General features: G+C 44.4%; 2 protein-coding genes across 5 annotated transcripts in view; one reads left to right on the forward strand and one right to left on the reverse strand.

The window, feature by feature from the left end:
• Positions 1-2,365: 2,365 nt before the first annotated feature.
• Positions 2,366-22,926, forward strand: part of LOC121270352 (zinc finger protein 585A-like) — a 35,804-nt gene continuing 15,243 nt past the window's right edge. The window contains exons 1-3 of the mRNA XM_041175643.1: positions 2,366-2,389; positions 3,511-3,735; positions 6,346-7,212. Of these exons, the coding sequence (XP_041031577.1) occupies positions 2,366-2,389; positions 3,511-3,735; positions 6,346-7,212 (1,116 nt within the window). The remainder of the gene's footprint in view (positions 2,390-3,510; positions 3,736-6,345; positions 7,213-22,926) is intronic.
• On the reverse strand, positions 14,224-17,695 carry LOC121270511 (zinc finger protein 239-like). 4 transcript variants are annotated; one of them, XM_041175866.1, is made up of 3 exons: positions 17,623-17,682; positions 17,094-17,218; positions 14,224-15,423 (listed from the first exon to the last, which is right to left on the reverse strand). In XM_041175866.1, exon 3 carries the CDS (start codon positions 15,312-15,314, stop codon positions 14,361-14,363), a length of 954 nt encoding a protein of 317 aa, XP_041031800.1. In that variant the 5' UTR covers positions 15,315-15,423; positions 17,094-17,218; positions 17,623-17,682; the 3' UTR covers positions 14,224-14,360. The 4 variants fall into 4 exon arrangements, with proteins under 4 accessions (XP_041031800.1, XP_041031799.1, XP_041031802.1 ...); XM_041175865.1 differs by lacking the exon at positions 17,094-17,218 and having other exon boundaries at positions 17,623-17,695; XM_041175868.1 differs by lacking the exons at positions 17,094-17,218; positions 17,623-17,682 and adding an exon at positions 17,471-17,492.

A 22,926-nucleotide genomic window follows, 5' to 3' on the forward strand; every position in this document is an offset into this window, starting at 1 on the left:
ATATTAAACTCCAATCCAGGTACAGGGATTATTAACATCAACAGAAGCAAACCCCAACTGTCAGAATGAACATGGTTCAGTCCTGGATGTGATTAACAGGGTCCCCATAAGTATCGAACCCAGTGAGTTACTTGTGAACTCACTGGTGTGTCAGCAGGTAAGATGATTGGGTGAATCTCTTCCCATACACGGACCAGGTGAACAGTCTGCCCCCAGTGTGGGTGCGCTGGTGGACACTAAGTTTACATGGTCACCTGAACCCAGTGAGAGCACCTGAACTATCTCTCGTCAATGGAACAAGTTGATGGCACATCAGCTCAATAGAACTTTTATAACATTTCCTGCAATCCAGACATTTACAAGACCCTCCATCAGTGTGAACCCGCTGGTCTGTCAACAGAGATAAAACTGTCGAAGGGTCATGAGGACTCGAAACGTCAACTCTTTTCTTCTCCGCCGATGCTGCCAGACCTGCTGAGTTTTTCCAGGTAATTCTGTTTTTGGTCTGTCAACAGGTTGAATGAATCAGTGAATCCACCCCCACACATGGGGCAGGTGAATGACCTGTCCCTGGTGTGAACTCACTGGTGTTGCAGCAGGATGGACAATTACCTAAACCTCTTCCCGCACTGAGAGCAGATGAATGGAGTAGAACTGGAGTACTGGTGAACCATCAGTGAATGTGGGTTTTTAAAGCTCCTGTCACAGTCTAAGCATTTAAACCCTCTCTCTCCAGTCGGAACTCACTGGTGTGTTTGGAGGCTGGATGGAGAAAGATGGGAATTCAGGGATCAGTTGCTGATGTTAAGGTGCTCCTGTGTGTAGGAATACAGTCTCCCTTGCTTAGTGGCACAGCAGAGTTTACTCTGATCTCCTGGGAACAAGAAGCAGAGTTTGAGGAGCTCTCTTGCAGGCAAAGTTAACTGAGAGTAGCCAGGCAATGTCCTCAGAGGTCCCGGATATTATAGGCAGAGCATTGGATCTCTTTTCTGGTATCACTGATGAATGTCAAGGTGAGAAACAAAAGCATAGTCATAGCATTAATTTGGAAATTTATTTCATTCCTCTTCTTGGTATACAAACATACGAAATAAGAGCAGAAGTAGTCCATTCAGCCCATCGAGCCTGCTCCACCATTCAATAAGATCATGGCTGATCTGGTGTTTCAAGTTCCACGTTCACGTCTACCTCTGATAACCTTTGATTCCCTTGCCTAACAAGAATCTATCTACCTCTGCCTTAAAAATATTCAATGACCCCACCTCCACCACCTTCGGAGTCAGAGTTCCAAAGTTACACAACCCTCAGAGAAAAAAACTCTCCTCAGCTCTGTCCTAAAAGGGCGACCCCTAATTTTAAAACCGTGCCCCTAGTTCTGGATTCAGCCACAAGAAGAAACATTCTTTCTGTGTTAAGACTGTTCAAGATCTTATATACTTCAATCAAGTCACCCCTCATTTTTCTAAACTCCAGTTTGTTTCAAGCCCAGTCTGTCTAAAGTTTCCTCACAAGACAACCTGCTCATTCCAGGTATTAATCTAGTAAATCCTCTCTGAACCACTTCCAACACATTTTCTTTATTCCTTAAATAAGGAGACCAAAACTACACACTATTTTCTAAATGTGGTATCATCAATGCCCTGTATAACTGAAGCATAACATCCTTAGTTTTATGTTCAATTCCTCTCGTAATAAAGGATAACACTCCATTAGCCTTCTTAATTGCTTTCTGTACCTGAATACTAACTTTTTTTGACTCATGTTCTAGAACACCTAGATCCCTCTGCACCTTGGAATTCTGCAGTCGTTCTCCAGTTAAGTGGTACTCTATTTTTTTCTTCTTCCTGCCAGCGAACAACTTCACATTTTCCCACATTATACTCCATCTGCCAGGTTTTTGCCCACTCACACAACCTATCTATATCCATCTGCAAACTCCTTTTTTCCTCTTTGCAACATACTTTCCTACCTATCGTGCCAATCTATCACTCCACCATTGGTAACCATTTTGTTATTGCTGAGGATACAAAATCTGAAATTTCCTCCTTAAACTTCTCCACCTCAGTTTCCTCAAGATACTCCTTAAAACCTATATCTTTGACCAAGCTTTTGATCACCTGCCCTAATATCTCCTTATGTGGTTCAGTGTCAAATGTTACTGTCTAACATTTCTGTGAAGTGCCACGGAAAGTTTTATTTTGTTATAGGCCCAAAATAAATACAAACTATTGTCAGTGGCTTGGACATATATCGTTATTCTGCCTCATCAATAAGACATTGTAACTCAAAGTGTCAAGCAGTTTGATGGAAAAGTTGTTCCCATTCTTTCACTGGAAAATTTTCAACAACATTGTTCCCTACAAATATGGCGGCTGCGCATGCATCCCCTGTTCGTTGCCCTCAATAAAGATGCTGGTCGTTAACCTGGGTCTGTAACTGGGAGAAAGTGGAGGCCTCACTCGTTGCAATCAAAGTCAAGCTGCCTGGTTTAAAGTTTCAAACAATGCTTGGCAGTTAACTCTCAGTCACCATTAACTGGTGCATTCTCCTTGGCAATGCCTTTACCAATCAGAGTCCACTTGCCAACCAATCAGCACTCTTCTCGTATAGTATAAAGTTGTTGCTTACCCTGACATTGGTACTCTTGCGATATTCCTGATAAGTGCAAGACAAAAAGCTTTGACAAAATACTTAATGGTAGTGTTACAAAGGGTGTGCAGAGACGGGGAACTGGGGTTTGATGTGTACAGATGTTTGGAGTTGCCAGGATATAGTCAGAGAGCAGTTAACAAAATATGTGGGATCGGGCTTCATAAACAGATATAATATTTATTAGCAGGGAAAATATGCTGACCCTTTATAAAGCTCTGGTTACGTCACCAGAAGAGTATTGAATCCAGTTTTGGTCTCCACTCTTCAGGAAAGATGTGACGGCCCTTGAGAGGAAGCAGAGGAGATTTACCAGAATGGCTCAGGAAAAATGAAATTCAGTTACAAGATTAGATTGGAGAAGCTGGAGTTGTTCTTCTTGGAGTTATGGAGTTGAGGGGAGATTTGATAGGGGTGAACAAGATTGTGACAGGTTTAGATAATGTAGACAAAGATAAAAGTTGTTTCCATTTGGTGATGGTACAAGGATTAGGGGTACACGGATTTAAGGTTATGGACAATAGACACAGGGCAAATGCAAGGAAGAGCGTTTTGCACAGCGAGTGGTAATAACCCTATTAACTCTAACTCTTCCTATGAGGGGGAGTGAAGCACAGATGTTTGGTTTGAGTTTCCCATGTGTAAATCCTTCCCATTTAATTTCCTGCAAAAAGGTTATAAAAAATGTCCATCACTGTGAGTACAGGATAGTCATTGAGACAAATAATCCTCTTGATTTGAGTTTGTTGTGTGCAAATCCTCCCCTTCTAACCCCCTGTAAAAGGAGTTTCCAAACTCAGCTTTGGGAGTTTCTTTATCCGGGTTTGGAGTCCTACACCAGGTATTTGTGAACCCTTGCAGTCCACCCTCCGGCTCCATTCCTCTCCTGCACTCGGTCCTTTCATCGTGGTCCTGCAGAGGCACTGCGCATGCTTCACGCCCAGCCGGCTCCTCGTCATTCACTTCGATTGGCTGGAGGACCAGCCGCTCCGGCACGGTCCTCCAGTCCCGCCCCCTCTTCCTATTGGTCCGCTGCTGCTGTCAGTCATTGTGAGCTGGAGCATGCGCAATCAGCGAAGACAGACGGTAAGAGAGTTCGAGGGAGCGGATTTAAAATGCGGGTTTTACAAAGACCTAGTGTGGATTTTCGTAGCCGTGAACATATATAGAGCCGGTGGGTAGGTTGGCAGGCTTCATAAACTCACGGTATCGGCCGCAAATCCTCAATAAAAGCCATCGATCCCGCCTTTCACGAACTACGATGATAACTGAGGCCTGTTCTCCGGATGTAGGCCTGAGTTATCGGCCGCCATCTTTTTAGGGGGCAACGAGCTACAGGGCGCATGCGTGGCCGCCATTTTTACAGGGGCTAAAAACCCAGAGGAATGACCCGCAGGAGGGACAATAAATTGGAGATAGAGTTTGGTGTGATATCAATGGGTTGTTGTAAAGCAGGAGATCAGGGTAACAATCAGAAATAACAACAGCTTCTATTAACATCATAAATCATCCCAGTGAGCTTCACAGGAAAATTATAAAACAAAGTGTGACACCCAGACACATAAGGACATATTAGGACTGGTGACCAAAACCTTGGGCAATAAGTTGTAAGGAGAGTCTTGAATAGTCGCTTGGTTGTATAGAACTTGAGGATTACTGAAAAAAGAGACAAGCTGTTGAAGCTTTTTGACTTGCACTCATCAGGACAGACACAAGAATCCCAAATTTCAAAAGGAACAACAGCTTATACTGCATGAGAATAGGGTTCTGATTGGTTGGTCAGTTCTCATTGGTCATTGCCATGGAGAATGCACCAGGGAGCTATCATCCCCTGAGCTTTGGGTTAATTCAACAAAAGGTGCTATGCCAAGACATGTTCCTCCTGCCTGCAAAGGACAGGTCTTTGTGCGTGAATATATATAGCTTCTAGCAAGTATAAATGAGCCACATTATGAGACCAACTGATAATTTTTGAAAAAAGCAAAAAACTGCCGATGCTGGAAATCTAAAACAAAAACAAAAATACCTGGAAAAACTCAGCAAGTCTGGCAGCATCTGCGGAGAGGAACACAGTTAACGTTTCCAGTCCGAATGACCCTTCAACAGAACTAAGTAAAAATAGAAGAGAGCTCTCCGCAGATGCTGCCAGACTTGCTGAGTTTTTCCAGGTATTTTTGTTTTTGTTTTGATAATGTTTGAAATTTGGTGTTCTTGCGTCTGTCCTGACGAGTACAAGATAAAGTATTGACAGAATGTCTCTTTTTTGAACAATACTCAAGTGTCTCAAAGGGGAAAGTGTGGTAGACAGAAAGTGAGGCACAGGGAGAGAATTTCAGAGCTTGGGGAGATGTGGGAGACCAGCCAGGAATTGTTAGAATAGTCGAGTCTAGAGGTAACAGTGGCAGGAATTAGGGTTTCAGCAGCAGATGCTCTGAGATAGGGTGAGGTTGAGTGATATTACGGAGGTGGAAACAGGCAATTTAGTGATGGCACAGATATGAGGTCACAAGGTCATCTCGAGATCAAATGAAACAGCGAAGTTGTGAACAGACTGGCTTAATCGCAGACTGTTTGCAGCGAGAGGGATGGAGTTGAGAGCTAGGAAACAGTTTCTTCAGTCTTCTCCATATTTAATTGGAGTTCATTAGTTATCAGGAAGAGAAGCAGGAACCAGAATGGACCATGAGACTGATCCCAGGTTTAAATTAGAAAGGGAGAGAAGGAAGGAAGGAAACCCTGGGAGGTTTGGAGAAACCACGTTCACAATCGATCATTAAATCTCCACACTAAGTTTTGGACACAAGGTTCATCTCTTCTCTTCTGTATGCTCGGTCAGGGGGGTTTCAGATTAATGTTTTGTCACGAGTAATGACTGAAACATATCATAGAACAGAAAATGTTGGAAATCTCAGCAGACATAACAGCATCTGTGAAGAGGAAAAAAAAACAGAGTTAACGTTTTGAGTCCTTATGACTCCTCTTAAGAGCTAGGAAGCTCTGAAGAGCTCTTCAGGGAGATAAGAACTCGAAACATTAACTGTTTTACCATCCTCAGATGCCTTTAGATCTGCTGAGTTTTTCCAGAATTTCCTGTTTTTGTTTCAGATCTCCAGCATCTGCAGTATTTTGCTTTTATCAAACGTATTTTGATCTCCAGTTGCACAAATTTGTTAAAAAGATACAGAAAGAAATGTCCAAAACTCTGTTTGGATTTCAGTTCAGGGAGGATAGAGAGTATGTGGGAGGGGGATTTGCAGCTTCAGGAGAACAAGAGAGGAAAAAATGTTCCATAGAAACTAGAATTATCTGTTCTGAATTTCTGTTCTGTACTGACAGTGATGACTTTTGTAAACTGCTTTTACAGGGTATTAGAAGGGGAGGACTTGCAGACGGAAACTCAAACCCAAACATCCCATCAAGATCTGACAGAGTCACTTGATTCATCAGGACCTGAATATCATCGGTCTTTGAATGTGGAAGGAGAAATGTTTGTCTGTTCTATCTGTGGGAAAATATTTCAAACACCAGTGTGACTAGAAAAGCACCGAGACACACACACCCAACTGAGTGAGAGTGTTCCAGTGAACTGACTGAGGAAAGAACTTTAACCAGTTACACAGCCTGAAGAATCATTGCACCTTTCACAGCGGGGAGAAACTGTACACTTGTCCTGTGTGCGAACAAGGATTGAACTGATCATCAAACCTGGAGAGTCACGGGGACACCCGCACCATGGAGAAACCATGGAAATGTGAGGACTGTGGGAAGGGATTCAATTACCCATCCTGGCTGGAGAACCATCGACGTAGTCACACCAGGGAGAAGCTGTTCACCTGCTCCGAGTGTGGGAAGGGATTCACTCAGTCATCCAAACTACTGAGACACCAGCGAGTTCACACTGGGGAGAGGCCGTTCACCTGCTCCGAGTGTGGGAAGGGATTCACTCAGTCAGCCTACCTTCTGAGGCACCAGCGAGTTCACACAGCTGAGAGACCATTCAGCTGTTCTGAGTGTGGGAAGGGATTCACTCAGCTGTCCAACCTGTTGATACACCAGCGAGTTCACACTGGGGAGAGGCCATTCACCTGCTCTGTATGTGGGAAAGGATTCACTGGGTCCTCTGACCTGCTGAAGCACCAGCAAATTCACACTGACGAGAGACCGTTCAGCTGTACTTCCTGTGGAAAGAGATTCAGGTCTTCGTCCCACCTCACTGCACACCGGCGAGTTCACACTGGAGAAAGACCATTCACCTGCTCCGAGTGTGGGAAGGGATTCACTCAGTTATCCAACCTGCTGAGACACCAGAGTGTTCACACTGGGGAGAGACTGTTCACTTGCTCCGAGTGTGGGAAGACATACACTCATTTATCCAACCTGCAGAGACACCAGCTGCTCCACACTGGGGAAAGACCGTTCACCTGCTCCGAGTGTGGGAAGGGATTCACTGAGTCAGTTGATCTGCTGAGACATCAGCGAGTTCACACTGGGGAGAGACCATTCACCTGCTCCAAGTGTGGGAAGGGATTCACTCAGTCATCCCACCTGCTGAGACACCAGCGAGTTCACAACTGACTGGAGGAATTGGATTCTGCAGGTTTTTTTAATTCATTCATGGGATGTGAGCATCACGGGCTAGGCCAGCATTTATTGCCCATCCCTAACTGCCCTTGAGAAAGTGCTGATCCTTCTTGAACTGCTGCAGTCCATGTGGCGTAGGTACATTCACAGTGCTATTAGGGAGGGAGTTCCAGGATTTTGACCCAGCAGCAGTGAAGGAACGGTGATACATTTCCAAGTCAGGATGGTGAGTGGCTTGGAGGGGAACTTACAGGTGGTGGTGTTCCCATCTATCTGCTGTCCTTGTCCTTCTAGATGGTAGTGGTCACAGGTTTGGAAGGTGCTGTCGAAGGAGCCTTGGTGAATTCCTGCAGTGCACCTTGCAGATGGTACACACTGGCTGCTACTGTGCATTGGTGGTGGAGGGAGTGAATGCTTGTGGATGTGGTGCCAATGCTTTCTACTGGATAGTGTCAAGCTCTTGAGTGTTTTAGGAGCTGCACTCATCCTGGCAAGTAGAGAAGGTTCCATCACACTCCTGACTTGTGCCTTTGGGGAGTCAGGAAGTGAGTTACTCTCCGCAGGATTCCTAGTCTCTGACCTGCTCTTGTAGCCACGGTATTTATATGGTTAGTCCAGGTCAGTTTCTGGTCAATGGTAACCTCCAGGAGGTTGACAGTGGGGGATTCAACAATGGTAATATTAACGTCAAGGGGCGATGGTTAGATTCTCTCTTGTTGGAGATTGTCATTGCTTGACACTTGTGTGGCCCAAATGTTACTTGCCATTTGTCAGCTCAAGCCTGGATATTGTCCAGGTCTTGCTGCATTTGGACATGGACTGCTTCAGTATCTGAGTAGTCGCGAATGGTGCTGAACATTGTACAATCATCAGTGAACATCCCCACTTCTGACCTTATGTTGGCAGGAAGGTCATTGATGAAGCAGCTGAAGATGGTTGGGCCTAGGACACTACCCTGAGGAACTCCTGCAGTGATATCCTGAATTGAGATGACTGACCTCCAACAACCACAACCATCTTCCTTTGTACTAGGTATGACTCTAACCAATGGAGAGTTTTCCCCCTGATTCGCTTTGTTAGGGCCCCTTGATCAAATGATCAAATGCTGCCTTGCTGTCAAGGGAAGTCATTCTCACCTCACCTCTGGAGTTCAGCTCTTTTATCCATGTTTGAATCAAGGCTGTGATGAGGTCAGGAGCTGAGTGGCCTTGGCAGAACCCAAACTTAGTGTCAGTGAGCAGTTTATTGGTAAGCAAGTGCCACTTGATAGCACTCTTGATGATCCCTTCCATCACTTTACTGATGATCGCGAGTAGACTTATGGGATAGTAATTGGCCCGATTCAATTTATCTTGCTTTTGTGTGCAGGACATTCCTGAGCAATTTTCCCCATTGCTGGGTAGATGCCAGTGTTGTAGCTGTGTTGGAGCGGCTTGGCTAGGGGTGCAGCATGGAGCACGTCTTCAGTACTATTACCGGAATATTGTCAGGGCCTGTCGCCTTTGCAATATCCAGTGCCTTCAGCCGTTTCTTGATATCATGTGGAGTAATCGAATTGGCTGAAGACTGGCATCTGTAATGCTGGGGACCTCCAGAGAAGGCTGAGATGGATCATCCACTCGGCACTTCTGGCGGAAGATTGTTGAAAATCCTTCAACCTTATATTTTGCACTGATGTGCCAGGCTCCCCCATTATTGAGGCTGGGGACATTTGTGGAGCCTCCTCCTCCAGTGAGTTGTTTAATTGTCCACCACCATTCACGACTGGATATGGCAGGATTGCAGAGCTTAGATCTGATGTTTTTTTTTTGCAAAAATATACTTTATTCATAAATCTTCAAAAACATTTCGAAACATTTCAAAATCACCATTACAAAAATACAAACAGGTTCAACTTTTAAAACATGAATCACACGGTGTATCAGTACAAACAATGAATATTACAATCATTGGCAGACATTCATTTTAAGCTGTACAGCCTGAGGGGCTCTTTACAGTTCCCAGCCCCTCAGTGCACTGCGGTAGAAAGGTCTTAGGCAGCGACCCTTCTCCATTGCGCTTTTGTGGCGGCTGCCCTAAGCTTAATTCTGTCCCTTAGCACGTAGTCCTGGACCTTGGAATGTGCCAGTCTGCAACACTCGGTCGGGGACAACTCTTTGCGCTGGAAAACCAACAAGGTTCGGGCAGACCAAAGAGCGTCTTTCAGAGCTTAGATCTGATCCGTTGGTTGTGGGATTGCTTAGCTCTGTCTATTGCTTGCTGCTTATGCTGTTTAGCACGCAAGTAGTCCTGTGCTGACATCTCATTTTTAGGTATGCCTGGTGCTGCATTGTTCATTTGGGGAGAGGCAGTGGCCTAATGGTATTGTCACTGTACCAGTAATCCAAAGACAGAATGTAATGTTTTGGGGACCCAGTTTTGAATCCCTCAATGGCAGATGGTGTAATTTGAATTGAATAAAAATGTCAAATTGAATAAAAATGTCAAATTAAAAGTAGATTGATAACCATGAAACCAGTGTTGATTATCTTAAAAACCCCATCTGGTTCGCGGATGTCCTTTAAGGAAGGTAGTCTGCCATCCTTACCTGGCCTGGCTTACATGTGAGTCCAGGCCCACAGCAATGCGGTCGACTCTTCACTGCCCTCAGAAATGGCCCAGCAAAGCAACTTGGTTGTATCGATGCACTAAAAAGTCTGAAAGGAATGGAACTGGATGGACCACCTGGCACCAGAAGCGACAACAGCCTTTTGTCTCTGTTAATCACATCCAGGACTGAACCATGTTCATTTGGACAGTTCAGGTTTGTTTCTGCTGATGTTAATAGTCCCTGTAACTGGGTTGGAGTTTAACATTCTGGATCTGTAGCTGATTGTGTTCTAGGGGCTGCAGTGTCCCTTTAAGAACCACTGTCTCTGATCTTTCCCCATAATTCAGGAACTCTCATCAGAAATTAGTTTACAACAAGATTCTGAACTTTTATTTCAATCCTAAATTGATCTTTGATACGAACTGTACAATTCAGTGTCTGAGAGGTTCCACTGATTAACATCCCCAATTAGGAAGTGCTGATTAATCCTTGCTGACAATTCTTACTGACTTGCACATCACTCACAGTGACACCTCCATTATCCACAAGAAAGAAGGGGAATGGGAATTGATGGAGAATCGAGTTCCCAAATGTTACCCCTCCCGTCTGGTACAGAAATCCCATCGGCACGGGAATGGAGACAAGTTCAATCCAAGTAACGGACCGTAAGAAATCAGTCTAATAACCTTATAAAATCTTTAGTGATTTATGGAATATTAAAGAAATAACTCAGTCTCTCTCTTATGAAGAAAGCCTCCATTGCAGCTTGCTGGCTGACAAACACAGGACAGGCCTGTTATCTCTGCCAAGGACATGTCCCTAGCACAGGCCCTGAAACAAGACATGTCTAGCCCTGACACGACTGGATCTCATGACCCATACATAAACCAACTGTCTGTGTAAAGATTAAAACAGGCTCCCGAGAGCACAGAGATATTGAAATGATCCACATTGGCTTCAGCCCAACACCCACGTTCTGGCTCACACCAGGTAACCGTTCAGAGGAGACTGTCACCACACCAGCTACAGAGACCAGCACTCGCTCTGCATCATCCGTCCATTTGTCCTCCAGGACCAGAAAACCGTTCTCGCCTGTCACGGGTCATGTGTTGGTCCTGTTTATTTAGCCTGTGTAATTAAACTGTCACTTCTCAATGAACTACTTTAAAATTACTTCTGAACTCTACCCCAATTTTGAGTAATCTGTGACTCCTGAACCTAAACCTTACCAGCCATAATGAAGAGGGCAGTTGAGGTCACCATATTATAGAAAAAGGTATTGAGTCACTGGATGGGCCCAGAGCAGATTCATAATGATGATACCGAAATGTGCAGGTAAACATATCAGGAAAGGATTGACAGACTTGGTCTCTTTCCTCTTGAGAAAATAAGACTGAAGCTAATCAAGGTCTTTAAAATGATGAAAAGTTTTGATAGAGCTGATACAGAGAGAATGTTTCCTCTTGTGAGGAAGAGCATAAATGGAGGCCATCAATATAAGATAGTCACCAAGAAACCCATTAGGGAATTCAGAAGAAACTTCTTGATACAAAGGGTGTTGAGAAAGTGGAACTTGCTACTTGGGAGTGGTTAAAGTGAATCATGTAGTTTTTGTTTAGTTGAAAAAGGCGCAATGCGTGGATGTGTTTTTTAATTTTTTGCAACGACAGGGCCCTGTGTGTGAATACACGTAGCTTCTAGCACGTGTGAATGAGCCACACTGTGAGCCCGACTGATAATCTTAAAATAGTTGTTAGTGTAATTCTGAGCACAATCAGGATTGTCCAATTGTGGAATCACATCTAATATCCAAGGGGAGACTAGACAAGCACAAGCAGGAGAAGGGAATAGATTCTTACAAAGATAGATTTAGATGAGGAAAGATGGGAGGAAACTCTGTTGGAGCATTAACACCAACGTGGACTGGCCAGACCGAATGGCCTGTTTCTGTGTTGTGTATTGTATGTATTTACACTCCTGAAGGGTCGCATTCTAAATTTTAGGCTATACCACCGATTCCTAGATTGCTCTGTTCCCCTTAATGTATTCGATTCTGCTGTTACTATCACTGTTAATCACATCCAGAACTGAACCATGTTCATTCTGACAGTTGGGATTCATTTCTACTGATGTTAATAATCTCTGTAACTGGGCTGGAGTTTAATATCTTGATGTCTGTTAAATAAAACAGTTTTGTTTCAAACACGGAGTAGTTCAGTTCTTAATTTCCCCAGGATGAGAGGAGACTAATTGATGTCCTGTCACCAACTGTTCCATTTTTGGATCTTTTCTCCTTTCTAACTTTAGATTCTTTCAGTTCTCATACCTCTGGTTACTCTCATGGACAAGTCCGAGCTCCCCATGCCTCCCTGAGAGCCTCTCTTCACCTTGGGATCCATGGAATGTATCGGTATTAAAAACATAAAATGCTGGAAATAATAATCCATACTTTTCTAATTGCCAATTGATTTTGTCCTGGATTATTGTCTCCAGCCTTTCCCCACCACTGATGTGAAGCTGATTGTCCTGGAATTGCTGTGTTTTTGAACAGGGGTGTAACATTTACAATCTGTCAGTCCTTTGACACCACTACTATATAAGGAGGATTGGAAGACTGACCAGAGCCTCCACAAGTTCCATGTGAAGGATGCTGTCTCTGACAGTGCAGCAGTCCCTCAGTGTCACCCTGGAGTGTCAGCCTAGATAATGTGCTCAGGTTTATTAATATTTCCTCTTGTTATTGATGTGGATCATTAAAAAACAATGGACTCATGATGTCATCATGACTTAAATAACAGGAGCCTGAAACAGTGACCATTAATTTATCAATTTTGAATGGTGATTGACCTGCTGTGTATTTCCCCAGGTTTGTGTTTTTCAGGTTTTCAGAATTTATATTTTTTTAATCTTGACAAAAGCATATTCTTGTTCTGACACAAATCCAGAGTCAATCCCCATCGAATACACAGGAGGACTCAACTGGTCCAAACTTTTTATGGTATCAATAAACAAAGGTCTGACAAGATGTTTATATGGGGAAATGTTTTTCTCTGAGACCAGGGATGGTCAAACTATGTCCCAAATTTCAGATTTGGGCCTTGAGCCTGGGCTATGGGGCCCACATAAAAAGACCACCTTTACCGGATGTCCTTCATCCCCGACTTTAATCATTCCACCTTCAGCTGCCTGGGCCCTAAGCTCTGGAATTTCCTCCCTAAACCCCTCCACCTTTCTACTTCACTTTCCTGCTTTAAGACACTCCTTATAACCAACCTCTTTGAACAAGCTGACCTAATATGTCCCTATGCTCCCATGAAACTCCTTGGGATATTTTATTATGTTAGAAGCTCGATGTAAATATATGTTGTTGTAGTTGCTATTGTGAGATCTGATCACTTACTGAGTCTGTATCATTGTAACTCAGATAGAGAGCTTGTGTGATAGTTCAGTGAGATCTGATCACTTTCTGAGTGAGTGTGTATAAATGTAACTCAGATAGACACAGCTTGTGTCATAGTTCAGTGAAATCTGATCACTTACTGAGTCTGTATAAATGTAACTCAGATAGACACAACTTGTGTCATAGTTCAATGGGATCTGATCACTTTCTGATTGAGTGTGTATAAATGTAACTCAGATAGACACGACTTTTGGATCAGACCTGAGGAGAAGGAAGCTCTGAACTAACCACTGGACTTTCTGTTCTTCAGAACTCAGATTCTTTCCAAACATTCAAAATGATGAATAAAGTAATTCAAGATGATTTTTTTGTTGTGAGCTGAATTATTAATGTGGCGTTATAATAAATGAGTGGGATTGGCCCAAAGCCTGAGTCACTACTTTAAGGACAGGAAGAGAGAGAATCTGGAGAGGAAAAAATAAATAAAAATAAAATAAAATAGAAGACTGGGCGTTGAATCCGGAACAACGGACAGAGGGGTGGAGGAGTGTTTGAGACAGGGATTTATAGACTTGGAGGGATGAAAGGAAGAAGAACATTCCATAGAAATCAGAATTGTCTGTTCTGAATTTCTATCCTGTACACTAACAGCCTCTGATTAGGGAAGGAGAAATGGGGTCTGTACTATGTGTGCAGATGAGGCTGCAACTGATTGTCCAACCTGGAGAAACAAAAGGAAACCCATCTGAGGGGAGAAGGGAGAGAAACTAGAGATAGACGTGAGTTCAAGCCTAAGACAGGAGAACATCAGAGACAGTTTGTCCCGGTGGGCAAATGGAAGGGAGAGAAGCAGCAGAGGCAACTGACCGGATTGTCTCAATCTTAGTGGCAAAGAAGCTCCATGAGTTCCTCACACTTGTTGCTGAGGATGAGGAGACGGGAGAGGGAGAGCACTTCAAAAGGAACTGACTTGTCTTAGAGATATTCAAAGATTCAACACGTATTTAACACCAAGCTGATTTATTTGACTTTCATCCATGATATTAACACCTATAACTGGGCTGGAGTTTCTGAACATCAGCAGAAACAGACCCCAAATGGGTCCTACATATGATTAACAGCAAAATCCCACCACTGCAGTTACTTGTGAACTCGCTGGTGTCTTAGCAGGTTTGATGGGTGATTGAATCCCTTCCCACACTGAGGACAGATGAAAGGTCTCTCACCAGTGTGAACACGCCGGTGTGTCAGCAGGTGGGATGACTGAGCGAATTCCTTCCCGCACTCGGAGCAGGTGAATGCTTTCTCCCCGGTGTGAACTCGCTGGTGTATCAGCAGGTTGGACGGATGAATGAATCCCTTCCCACACTGAGAGCAGATGAAAGGTCTCTCCCCCATGTGAACTCGCTGGTGTGCCCGCAGACTGGATGAATCAGTGAACCCCTTCCCACACTCAGAGCAGGTGACCGGCCTCTCCCCACTGTGAATTCGTTGGTGTCTCAGCAAGTTGGATGGATGACTGAATCCCTTCCCACAGTCAGAGCAAGTGAACGGTCTCTCCCCAGTGTGAATTCGCTGGTGGTCAGTGAGTTGAGATGATCGCCTGAACCCAGCCCCGCAGTGAGAGCACCTGAATGGTCTCTCATCAGTGTGAACACGTTGATGGGTCATCAGGTTCCCAGAACTTTTATACCTCTTGCCACAATCTGGGCATTTGAAGGGCCTCTCATCAGTGTGTACTCGCTGGTGTGTCAGCAGGTGGGATAATTGAGTGAATCCCTTCCCACACTGGGAGCAGGTGAAAGGTCTTTCCCCAGTGTGAATTCGCTGGTGGGTCAGCAATTGGGATAACTGATTGAATCCCTTCCCACACTCAGAGCAGGTGAATGGTCTCTCCCCAGTGTGACTGCGCCGATGAGTTTCCAGCTGAGATGGATAATTGAATCCCTTTCCGCAGTCCTCACATTTCCATGGCTTCTCCCCAGTGTGACTGTGCTTGTGTTTCAGTAGGTCAGAGGATCGGCTGAAGCCTTGTCCACAAACAGAGCACATGTACGGTGTCTCCCCACTGTGAATGGTGGTTTTTCCTTCCATGTTCAAAATCCAATGATATTCAGGTTACAATAAATTGGGCGACTCCATCAGATCCTGATGTAATGTTTGGTTTCAGTTGCCTGACCGTAAATCCTCCCCTTCTAACATCCTGTGAAATTGATTTAAAACAGAAAAAAAAGGGAGTGAGAGAGAACCCACAACAACACAAAGGCAGGTTGTGAAATTGAGTTGAATTAAACTGGGAATTTGTGGAGTCGGCACAAGGAAAAAGTGACCATGAAAACTGCTGGATTTTCATAAAAACCCAACTGGTTCACTAAATGTCGTACAGGGAAGGGAACCTGCCACTAAATCTGTGACCACTCAAGACTCTGTACACAAATTTCAAAATTGCACCTGAACACCAAGGTCTGGGTTAATTATATTTATTAGGAAGAGCAGGGGTCCTCGCAACGACTCCTGGGGAACTCCACTATAAACCTTCCTCCAGTCTGATAAAAATCCATTAACCATCACCCTCTGTACCTTGTCACTCAGCCAATTCCGTATCCATGTTGCTCCTGTCCCTTTTATTCCTTGAGCTATAACTTTTCTCACAAGTCTGTTGTGTGGCATTTTACCTAAAGCCATTTGGAAGTCCATGTACGCCATATTAACAGTATTATCCTCATCAACCCTCTCTGTGACCTCTTTAAAAACCTTATGTAAGTTAGTTAAATAAGATTTTCCTTTAAGAAATCCATGTTGGCTTTTCTGAATTAATCCACATTTGCTAAGGTGACCTTTAATTTTGTCCACAATTGTGGAAGTTTCCCCACCACTGAGGCTAAACTGATGGCCTGTGGTTGCTGTGGTTTTTGAGCAATGGAGTAACATTTTCAACGCTCCAGTCCTCTGTCACCACTCCTGAATCTCAGGAAGATTGAAAAATTATGGTCAGTGCCTCCACAATTTCCACTATCACTTCCGTAAGTACCCTTGGATGCATCTCATCCGATCCTGGTGGCTTATCATCTTTAACAGACAGACTATCCAACACCACCTCCTTATCAATTTAAAACCCCACAAGTGTCTGGTACCCCCTCTTTCACCTTGACCTGTGCATCTTTGTTGGTAAAGACAGATACAAAATATTAATTTAATACCTCATCCATGCCCCCTGCCATCATGAGTAAATCACCTTTTTGGTCTCCAATCCTCCCTTTACCACCCTTTTACCATGTATACGCCTGTATAAGACCTATTGATTTTCCATGCTAGCTTGCCAGTCTCTTTTCATACTCTCTCTTTGTTTCTCTTATTCGCTTCTTCAATTCCCCTTTGAGCCTTCCCTATTCAGTTCGGTTACTGGTTGCATTAGCCATCTGACATCTGTAATAAGCAGACTTTTTCTACTTCTATCTTTCTTCTTCAAAAGCATCCCATTGTTCTGTTCCAGTTTCACCTTCCAAACTTTGATTCCAGTTTACTGGGTCAGATCCATTCTTACCATGCTGCAGCTTACCCCTGCCCTTGCCCCACGTTAATACTTCTTTCTCTTACTAATAATCTTTGCCCACAAACAGAACATAGACTCATTATCATCTACAGTACAGAAGGAGGCCATTTGGCCCTCGTGTCCGCACCGGTCAACAAGGATCCCACTTTCCAGCCACTTGAGTTCTGATGAAGAGTCATACGAACTTGAAACATTGACTGTATTCCTCTCCACAGATGCTGTCAGGCCTGCTGAGTTTTTCCAGCTATTTTTGTTTTTGTTCCTACTTTCCAGCGCTTGGCCCGTAGCCCTGGAGGCAATGCCCCGGAGAACAGACAAACCTTTTTAACCGTGCACATTCAAAGGCTGATGATATACAAATCTTGATGAACCAAGTGACTATGTCAGATCTTGATGTAAAGTTTGATTTGAGCTTTTTATCTTGTCAATCTCCACTTCTAATATCCTGTAAAAGGAATGTACAAAGTCCCTCACTGTCAGTGCAGGATAGAAACGCAGAGCAGGCAAACATTACTCTTGGTTTGAGTTTGCTGTGTGTAAATCCTCCCCTTCTAACCCCGTGTAAAAGGAGTTTCCAAAATCCATCCGTCAGTCCAGGATAGAAAGTCACAATATTCTCTCCTCCTGCTACCAGGACTAGGATGACCGCGCATGCGCCCTGCTGCACATTGTCCCCTGTAAAGATGGCGGCCGTTACCCCGGATCTGAAGAAGCCGCAGCTGTTGCCAATTTGGTGCAAACGCGGGGCCGAGAATTTCTAATTCGGGTCTCGAGTCTTACACCGGATGTTTATGAAACCTCCCACTCCACACTGACTCCATCTCTCTCCTGTACTCGGCTGTCCCTCACCTTTTCCCGCCACCTTCCTCCTTCAACTTCCACTTTCCACGGGCATCGGGTAGAATGACACTGCGCCTGCGCCGGGGCTCAGCGGGAGGGTGGTCACGTGCCGATTAAGCCCCGCCCCCCCCCCCGCCGCTCAGTCACTCCTCGACCCCTTCTTTCTGTTGGTCCGGAGCTGAGCTGCCGTCAATCTCAAACGCTGAGAGCGGCTACAGACTCAGCCTGACTTGCTGATTCTTGGCAGCATTTTCTGTTTGGGAATTAGAGCTAGAGATGGATGATCAGTTCCCCTCTGTCCGGGGGGGATTCACACTCATTTTCCTAGTGCACTGATTATCACGTTTACTTTACATGAGGAAAGTCCCTGGTTCAATCCCGGCTGGAAACTTTGTGTTTACAATAGTTACTGAGGAGGAATTAACAGTGAGTTTAGTTTCATGTCGAACAGGGGGATAATTATTGTCTCATTCTGTAAAAGCTCCTTCTTCACCTTTAAACAGGGAAAGATAATTCAGAGAAAACTGATCCACTGTGACTCAAAAAGATACTGCCGATGCTGGAAATCCGACCTCAAAACAGAAAATGTTGGAAACATTCAGCAGCTTCCGTGGAGAGTGAAACAGAGTAAATGTTTCAGGGCGATGACCTTTTATCCAAACTGGAAGAATTTCTCAACCCCATTCTCCTGCCTTCTCCCCATATCCTTTGATCCCCTTACCAATCAAGAACCTATCTATCTCGGTCTTAAATACACTTAATGACCTGGCCTCCACAGCCTTCTGCGGCAATGAATTCCACAGATTCACCACTCTCTGGCTAAAGAAGTTTCTCCTCATCTCTGTTCTAAAAGGTCTTCCCTTTACTCTGAGGCTGTATCCTCGGGTTCTAGTCTCTCCTACTAATGGAAACATCCAGGCCTTTCAGTATTTTGTAAGGTTCAATCAGATCCCTCCCCCCATCCTTCTAAACTCCATCGAGTATGGACCCAGAGTCCTCAAACGTTCCTCATATGTTAAGCCTTTCATTCCTGGGATCATTCTCGTGAACCTCCTCTGGACCCTCTCCAGGGCCAGAACATCCTTCCTGAGATACGGGGCCCAAAATTGCTCACAATATTCTAAATGTGGTCTGACTAGAGCCTTATAAAGCCTCAGCAGCACATCCCTGCTTTTATATTCTAGTCCTCTTCAAATAAATGCCAACATTGCATTTGCCTTCCTATCTACCAACTCAACCTGCAAGTTAACCTTAAGAGAATCCTGGACTAGGACTCCCAAGTCCCTTTGCACTACAGATTTCTGAATTCTCTCCCCATTTAGAAAATAGTCTATGCCTCTATTCTTCCTACCAAAGTGCATGACCTCACACTTCCCATGTTGTATTCCATCTGCCACTTCTTTGCCCATTCTCCTAACCTTCAAAACCTTCTGCAACCTCCCCGCCTCCTCAATACTACCTGTCCCTCCACCTATCTTTGTATCATCTGCAAACTTAGCCAGGATGCCCTCAGTTCCTTCATCTAGATCATTAGTGAAATGTGGTGGTCCCAACACTGACCCTTGAGGAACTCCACTAGTCACCGGTTGCCATCCTGAGAAGGACCCCCTTATCCCCGCTCTCTGCCTCCTGCCAGACATCCAATCTTCTATCCATGCTAGTACCTTGCCTCTAACACCATGGGGTCTTATCTTTCTGAGCAGCCTCCTGTGCAGCACCTTGTCAAAGGCCTTCTGGAAGTTCAAGTTGATAACATCCATTGGGTCTCTTTTGTCTAACCTACTCATTACCTCCTCAAAGAATTCTAACAGATTTGTCAGGCATGACCTCCCCTTGATGAAACCATGTTGACTTTGCCCTATTTTACCATGCTCTTCCAAGTATTCTGAAATCTCATCCTTAATAATGGACTCTAAAATCTTACCAATGACCGAGGTCAGGCTAATTGGCCTGTAATTTCCCGTCTTTTGCCTCACTCCCTTCTTAAACAAGGGGGTTATATTAGTGATTTTCCAGTCCTCTAGGATCCTCCCTGACTCAAGCGATTCCTGAAAGATCACCACTAACACCACTATCTCTTCAGCTATCTCCTTCAGAACTCTGGGGTGTAATCCATCTGGTCCAGGTGATTTATCCACCTTCAGACCTTTCAGTTTTCCTAGCACCTTCTCCTTGGTAATGGCCACCATACTCACCTCTGCGCCCCCCCCCCCCCCCAACTCTCTTGAACTTTGGGAATGTTACTCGTGTCTTCCACCGTGAAGACTGACGCAAAGTACCTATTCAGTTCCTCCGCCATTTCTTTGTTCTCCACTACTACTTCTCCAGCGTCATTTTCCAGTGGCCCAATGTCCACTTTTGCCTCTCTCTTACCCTTTATATATCTGAAAAAAACTCTTGCAATCTTCTTTTATATTCCTGGCTATTTTACCCTCATATTTAATCTTCTCCCTCCTTATTTCTTTTTTAGTGGTCCTCTGTTGATCTTTGTAGGCTTCCCAATCCCTTGGTTTCCCACTGCTCTTCGCCGCATTGTATGCTTTTTCTTTAGCTTTTATGCTGTCCCTGACTTCCTTTGTCAGCCATGGTTGCCTCGTCCTCCCTTTAGTATGCTCCTTCTTCCTAGGGATGAATTTTTGCTCTGTCTCCCAAATTACTCCCAGAAACTCCTGCCATTGCTGTTCCACTGTCTTTCCTGCCAGGCTGATCTCCCAGTCAATTCTGGCCAGCTCCTCCCTCATGCCTCTGTAGTTGCCTTTATTCAACTGTAATACCGATACATTTGATTCCAGCTTTCTCCTCTCAAATTGCAGGATAAATTCTATCATATTATGGTCATTTCCTCCAAAGGGTTCCTTTATCTTAAGCTCCCTTATCAAAGCTGCCTCAATACACATCACTAAATCTAGAATTGCCTCTTCCCTAGTGGGCCTCACCACAAGCTGCTCCAAAAAGCCATCTCATAGACATTCCATAAATTCCTTTTCTTGGGATCCACTACCAAACTGATTTTCCCAGTCTACCTACATATTGAAATCCCCCATGATCACTGTAACCTTGCCTTTCTTACACACCTTTTCTATCTCCTGGTGTATCTTGTGTCCCACATCCTGACTATTGTTCAGAGGCCTGTACATAACTTCCATTATGTTTTTTTTTACCTTTGCGGTTCCCAAACTCTACCCACACAGATTCTACATCATCTGACCCTATGTCATTTCTTGTTATTGATTTAATTTAATTTCTTACTAACAAAGCAACCCCACCCCCTCTGCCAACCTGCCTATCTTTTCAATAGGATGTATATCCTTGAATATTTAGCTCCCAGTCCTGATCCCCTTGCAGCCAGTGGATGTGGTTTATTTGGACTTTCAGAAGGCTTTTGACAAAGTCCCTCATAAGAGATTAGCATGTAAAATTAAAGCGCATGGGATTAGGGGTAGTGTATTGAGATGGATAGAAAACTGGTTGGTAGATAGGAAACAAAGAGTAGGAATAAAATGGCAGGCAGTGACTAGTGGGGTACTGCAGGGATCAGTGCTGGGACCCCAGCTATTCACAATATATATTAATGATTTAGATGAGGGAGCTAAATATAATATCTCCAAATTTGCAGATGGGTGGGAGGGTGAGCTGTGAGGAGGATGCAGAGATGCTTCAGAGTGATTTGGACAAGCTGAGCGAGTGGGCAAATCCATGGCACATACAATATAATGTGGATAAATGTGAAGTTATCCACTTTGGTAGCAAAAGCAGGAAGGCAGATTATTATCTGAATGGCTATAAATTGAGAGAGGGGGATGTGCAATGGGACCTGGGTGTCCTTGCACACCAGTCGTTGAAGGTAAGTATGCAGGTGCAGCAGGCAGTAAAGAAGGCAAATGGTATTCATAGCAAGAGGATTCAAGTACAGGAGCAGGGATGTCTTGTTGCAATTATACTACTTGGAATATTGTACGCAGTTTTGGTCTCCTTATCTGAGGTCTCCTTATTCTTGCTCTAGAGCGAGTGCAGCAAAGGTTTACCAGACTGATTCCTGGGATGGCAGGACTGATATATGAGGAGAGATTGAGTCGGTTAGCATTATATTCGCTGGAGATCAGAAGAATGGGGGGGATCTCATAGAAACCTATAAAATTCTAACAGGACTAGACAGGGTAGATGCAGGAAAGATGTTCCCAATGGTGGGGGAGTCCAGAACCAGGGGTCACAGTCTGAGGATATGGGGTAGAGCACTTAAGACTGAGATGAGGAGAAATTTCTTCACCCAGAGAGTGGTGAGCCTGTGGAATTCGCTACCACAGAAAGTAGTTGAGGCCAAAACATTGTATGTTTTCAAGAAGGAGTTAGATTTAGCTCATGAGGCGAAAGGGATCAAAGGGTATGGGGAGAAAGCAGGAGTAGGCTATTGAGTTGGATGATCAGCCATGATCATAATGAATGGCGGAGCAGGCTTGAAGGGCCGAAAGGCCTACTCCTGCTCCTATGTTCTATGTTCCTATGAGAGATCAGAGTTGGAGTGTGGTGGAGAAATAAACAGGTAAATAATCAGAAACTCTGGATCACACTTGCCGACTGCTGACGGTCCACAGAGCAGTCACCCAATCTGGATTTAGTTTCGTCATCAAAGAGGACACCACATCATGAACAGTGAATACACAATACAAAATGCAAATAAGTACAAGTATACCTGTGATACCTGGAGAGTGTGTCTGGAGCCCTGGAACTTGGGGTGGAGGTGAAATGGTGGGTGCTGCATCTTCTGGACTTGCATGGAAATGATTCACAGTGAGGTTCATAAGAACACAAGAAATAGGAGCATGGGTAGACCTGCTGCACCATTGAATCATTTTCCACCTCAACTCCACTTTCCCGCCCTAACCCTTTATCCATTGATCCCCTTAGTGTCCAAATATCCATACATTGAGTCTATCACTCTCCATCCTGAGTATGTTCAAGATGGAAAGCCATGGAGTCAATGCAACTATTGCTCCAACCTGGCCAATTACTGCCCCATCAGTCTACTCTCCGTCATCAGTAAAGTGATGGAAGGGATCATCAGCAGTGGTATCAAGCGGCACTTGCTTAGCAATAATCCGCTCACTGACGCTCAGTTAGGGTTCTGCATGGGTCACTCATCTTCTGACCGCGTTACAACCTTGGTTTAAAAGATCTGAACTCCAGGGGTGAGATGAGAATGAGTGCCCTTGACATCAAGGCAATATTTGACTGAATGTGGCATCAAGCAGCCAGAGCAAAAGTGGGGTCAATGGGAATCAGGGGAAAACTCTCTGCTGGTTGGAGTCATACCTA

Source organism: Carcharodon carcharias, chromosome 27, assembly GCF_017639515.1.
Source record: "Carcharodon carcharias isolate sCarCar2 chromosome 27, sCarCar2.pri, whole genome shotgun sequence".
NCBI lineage: Eukaryota > Metazoa > Chordata > Chondrichthyes > Lamniformes > Lamnidae > Carcharodon > Carcharodon carcharias.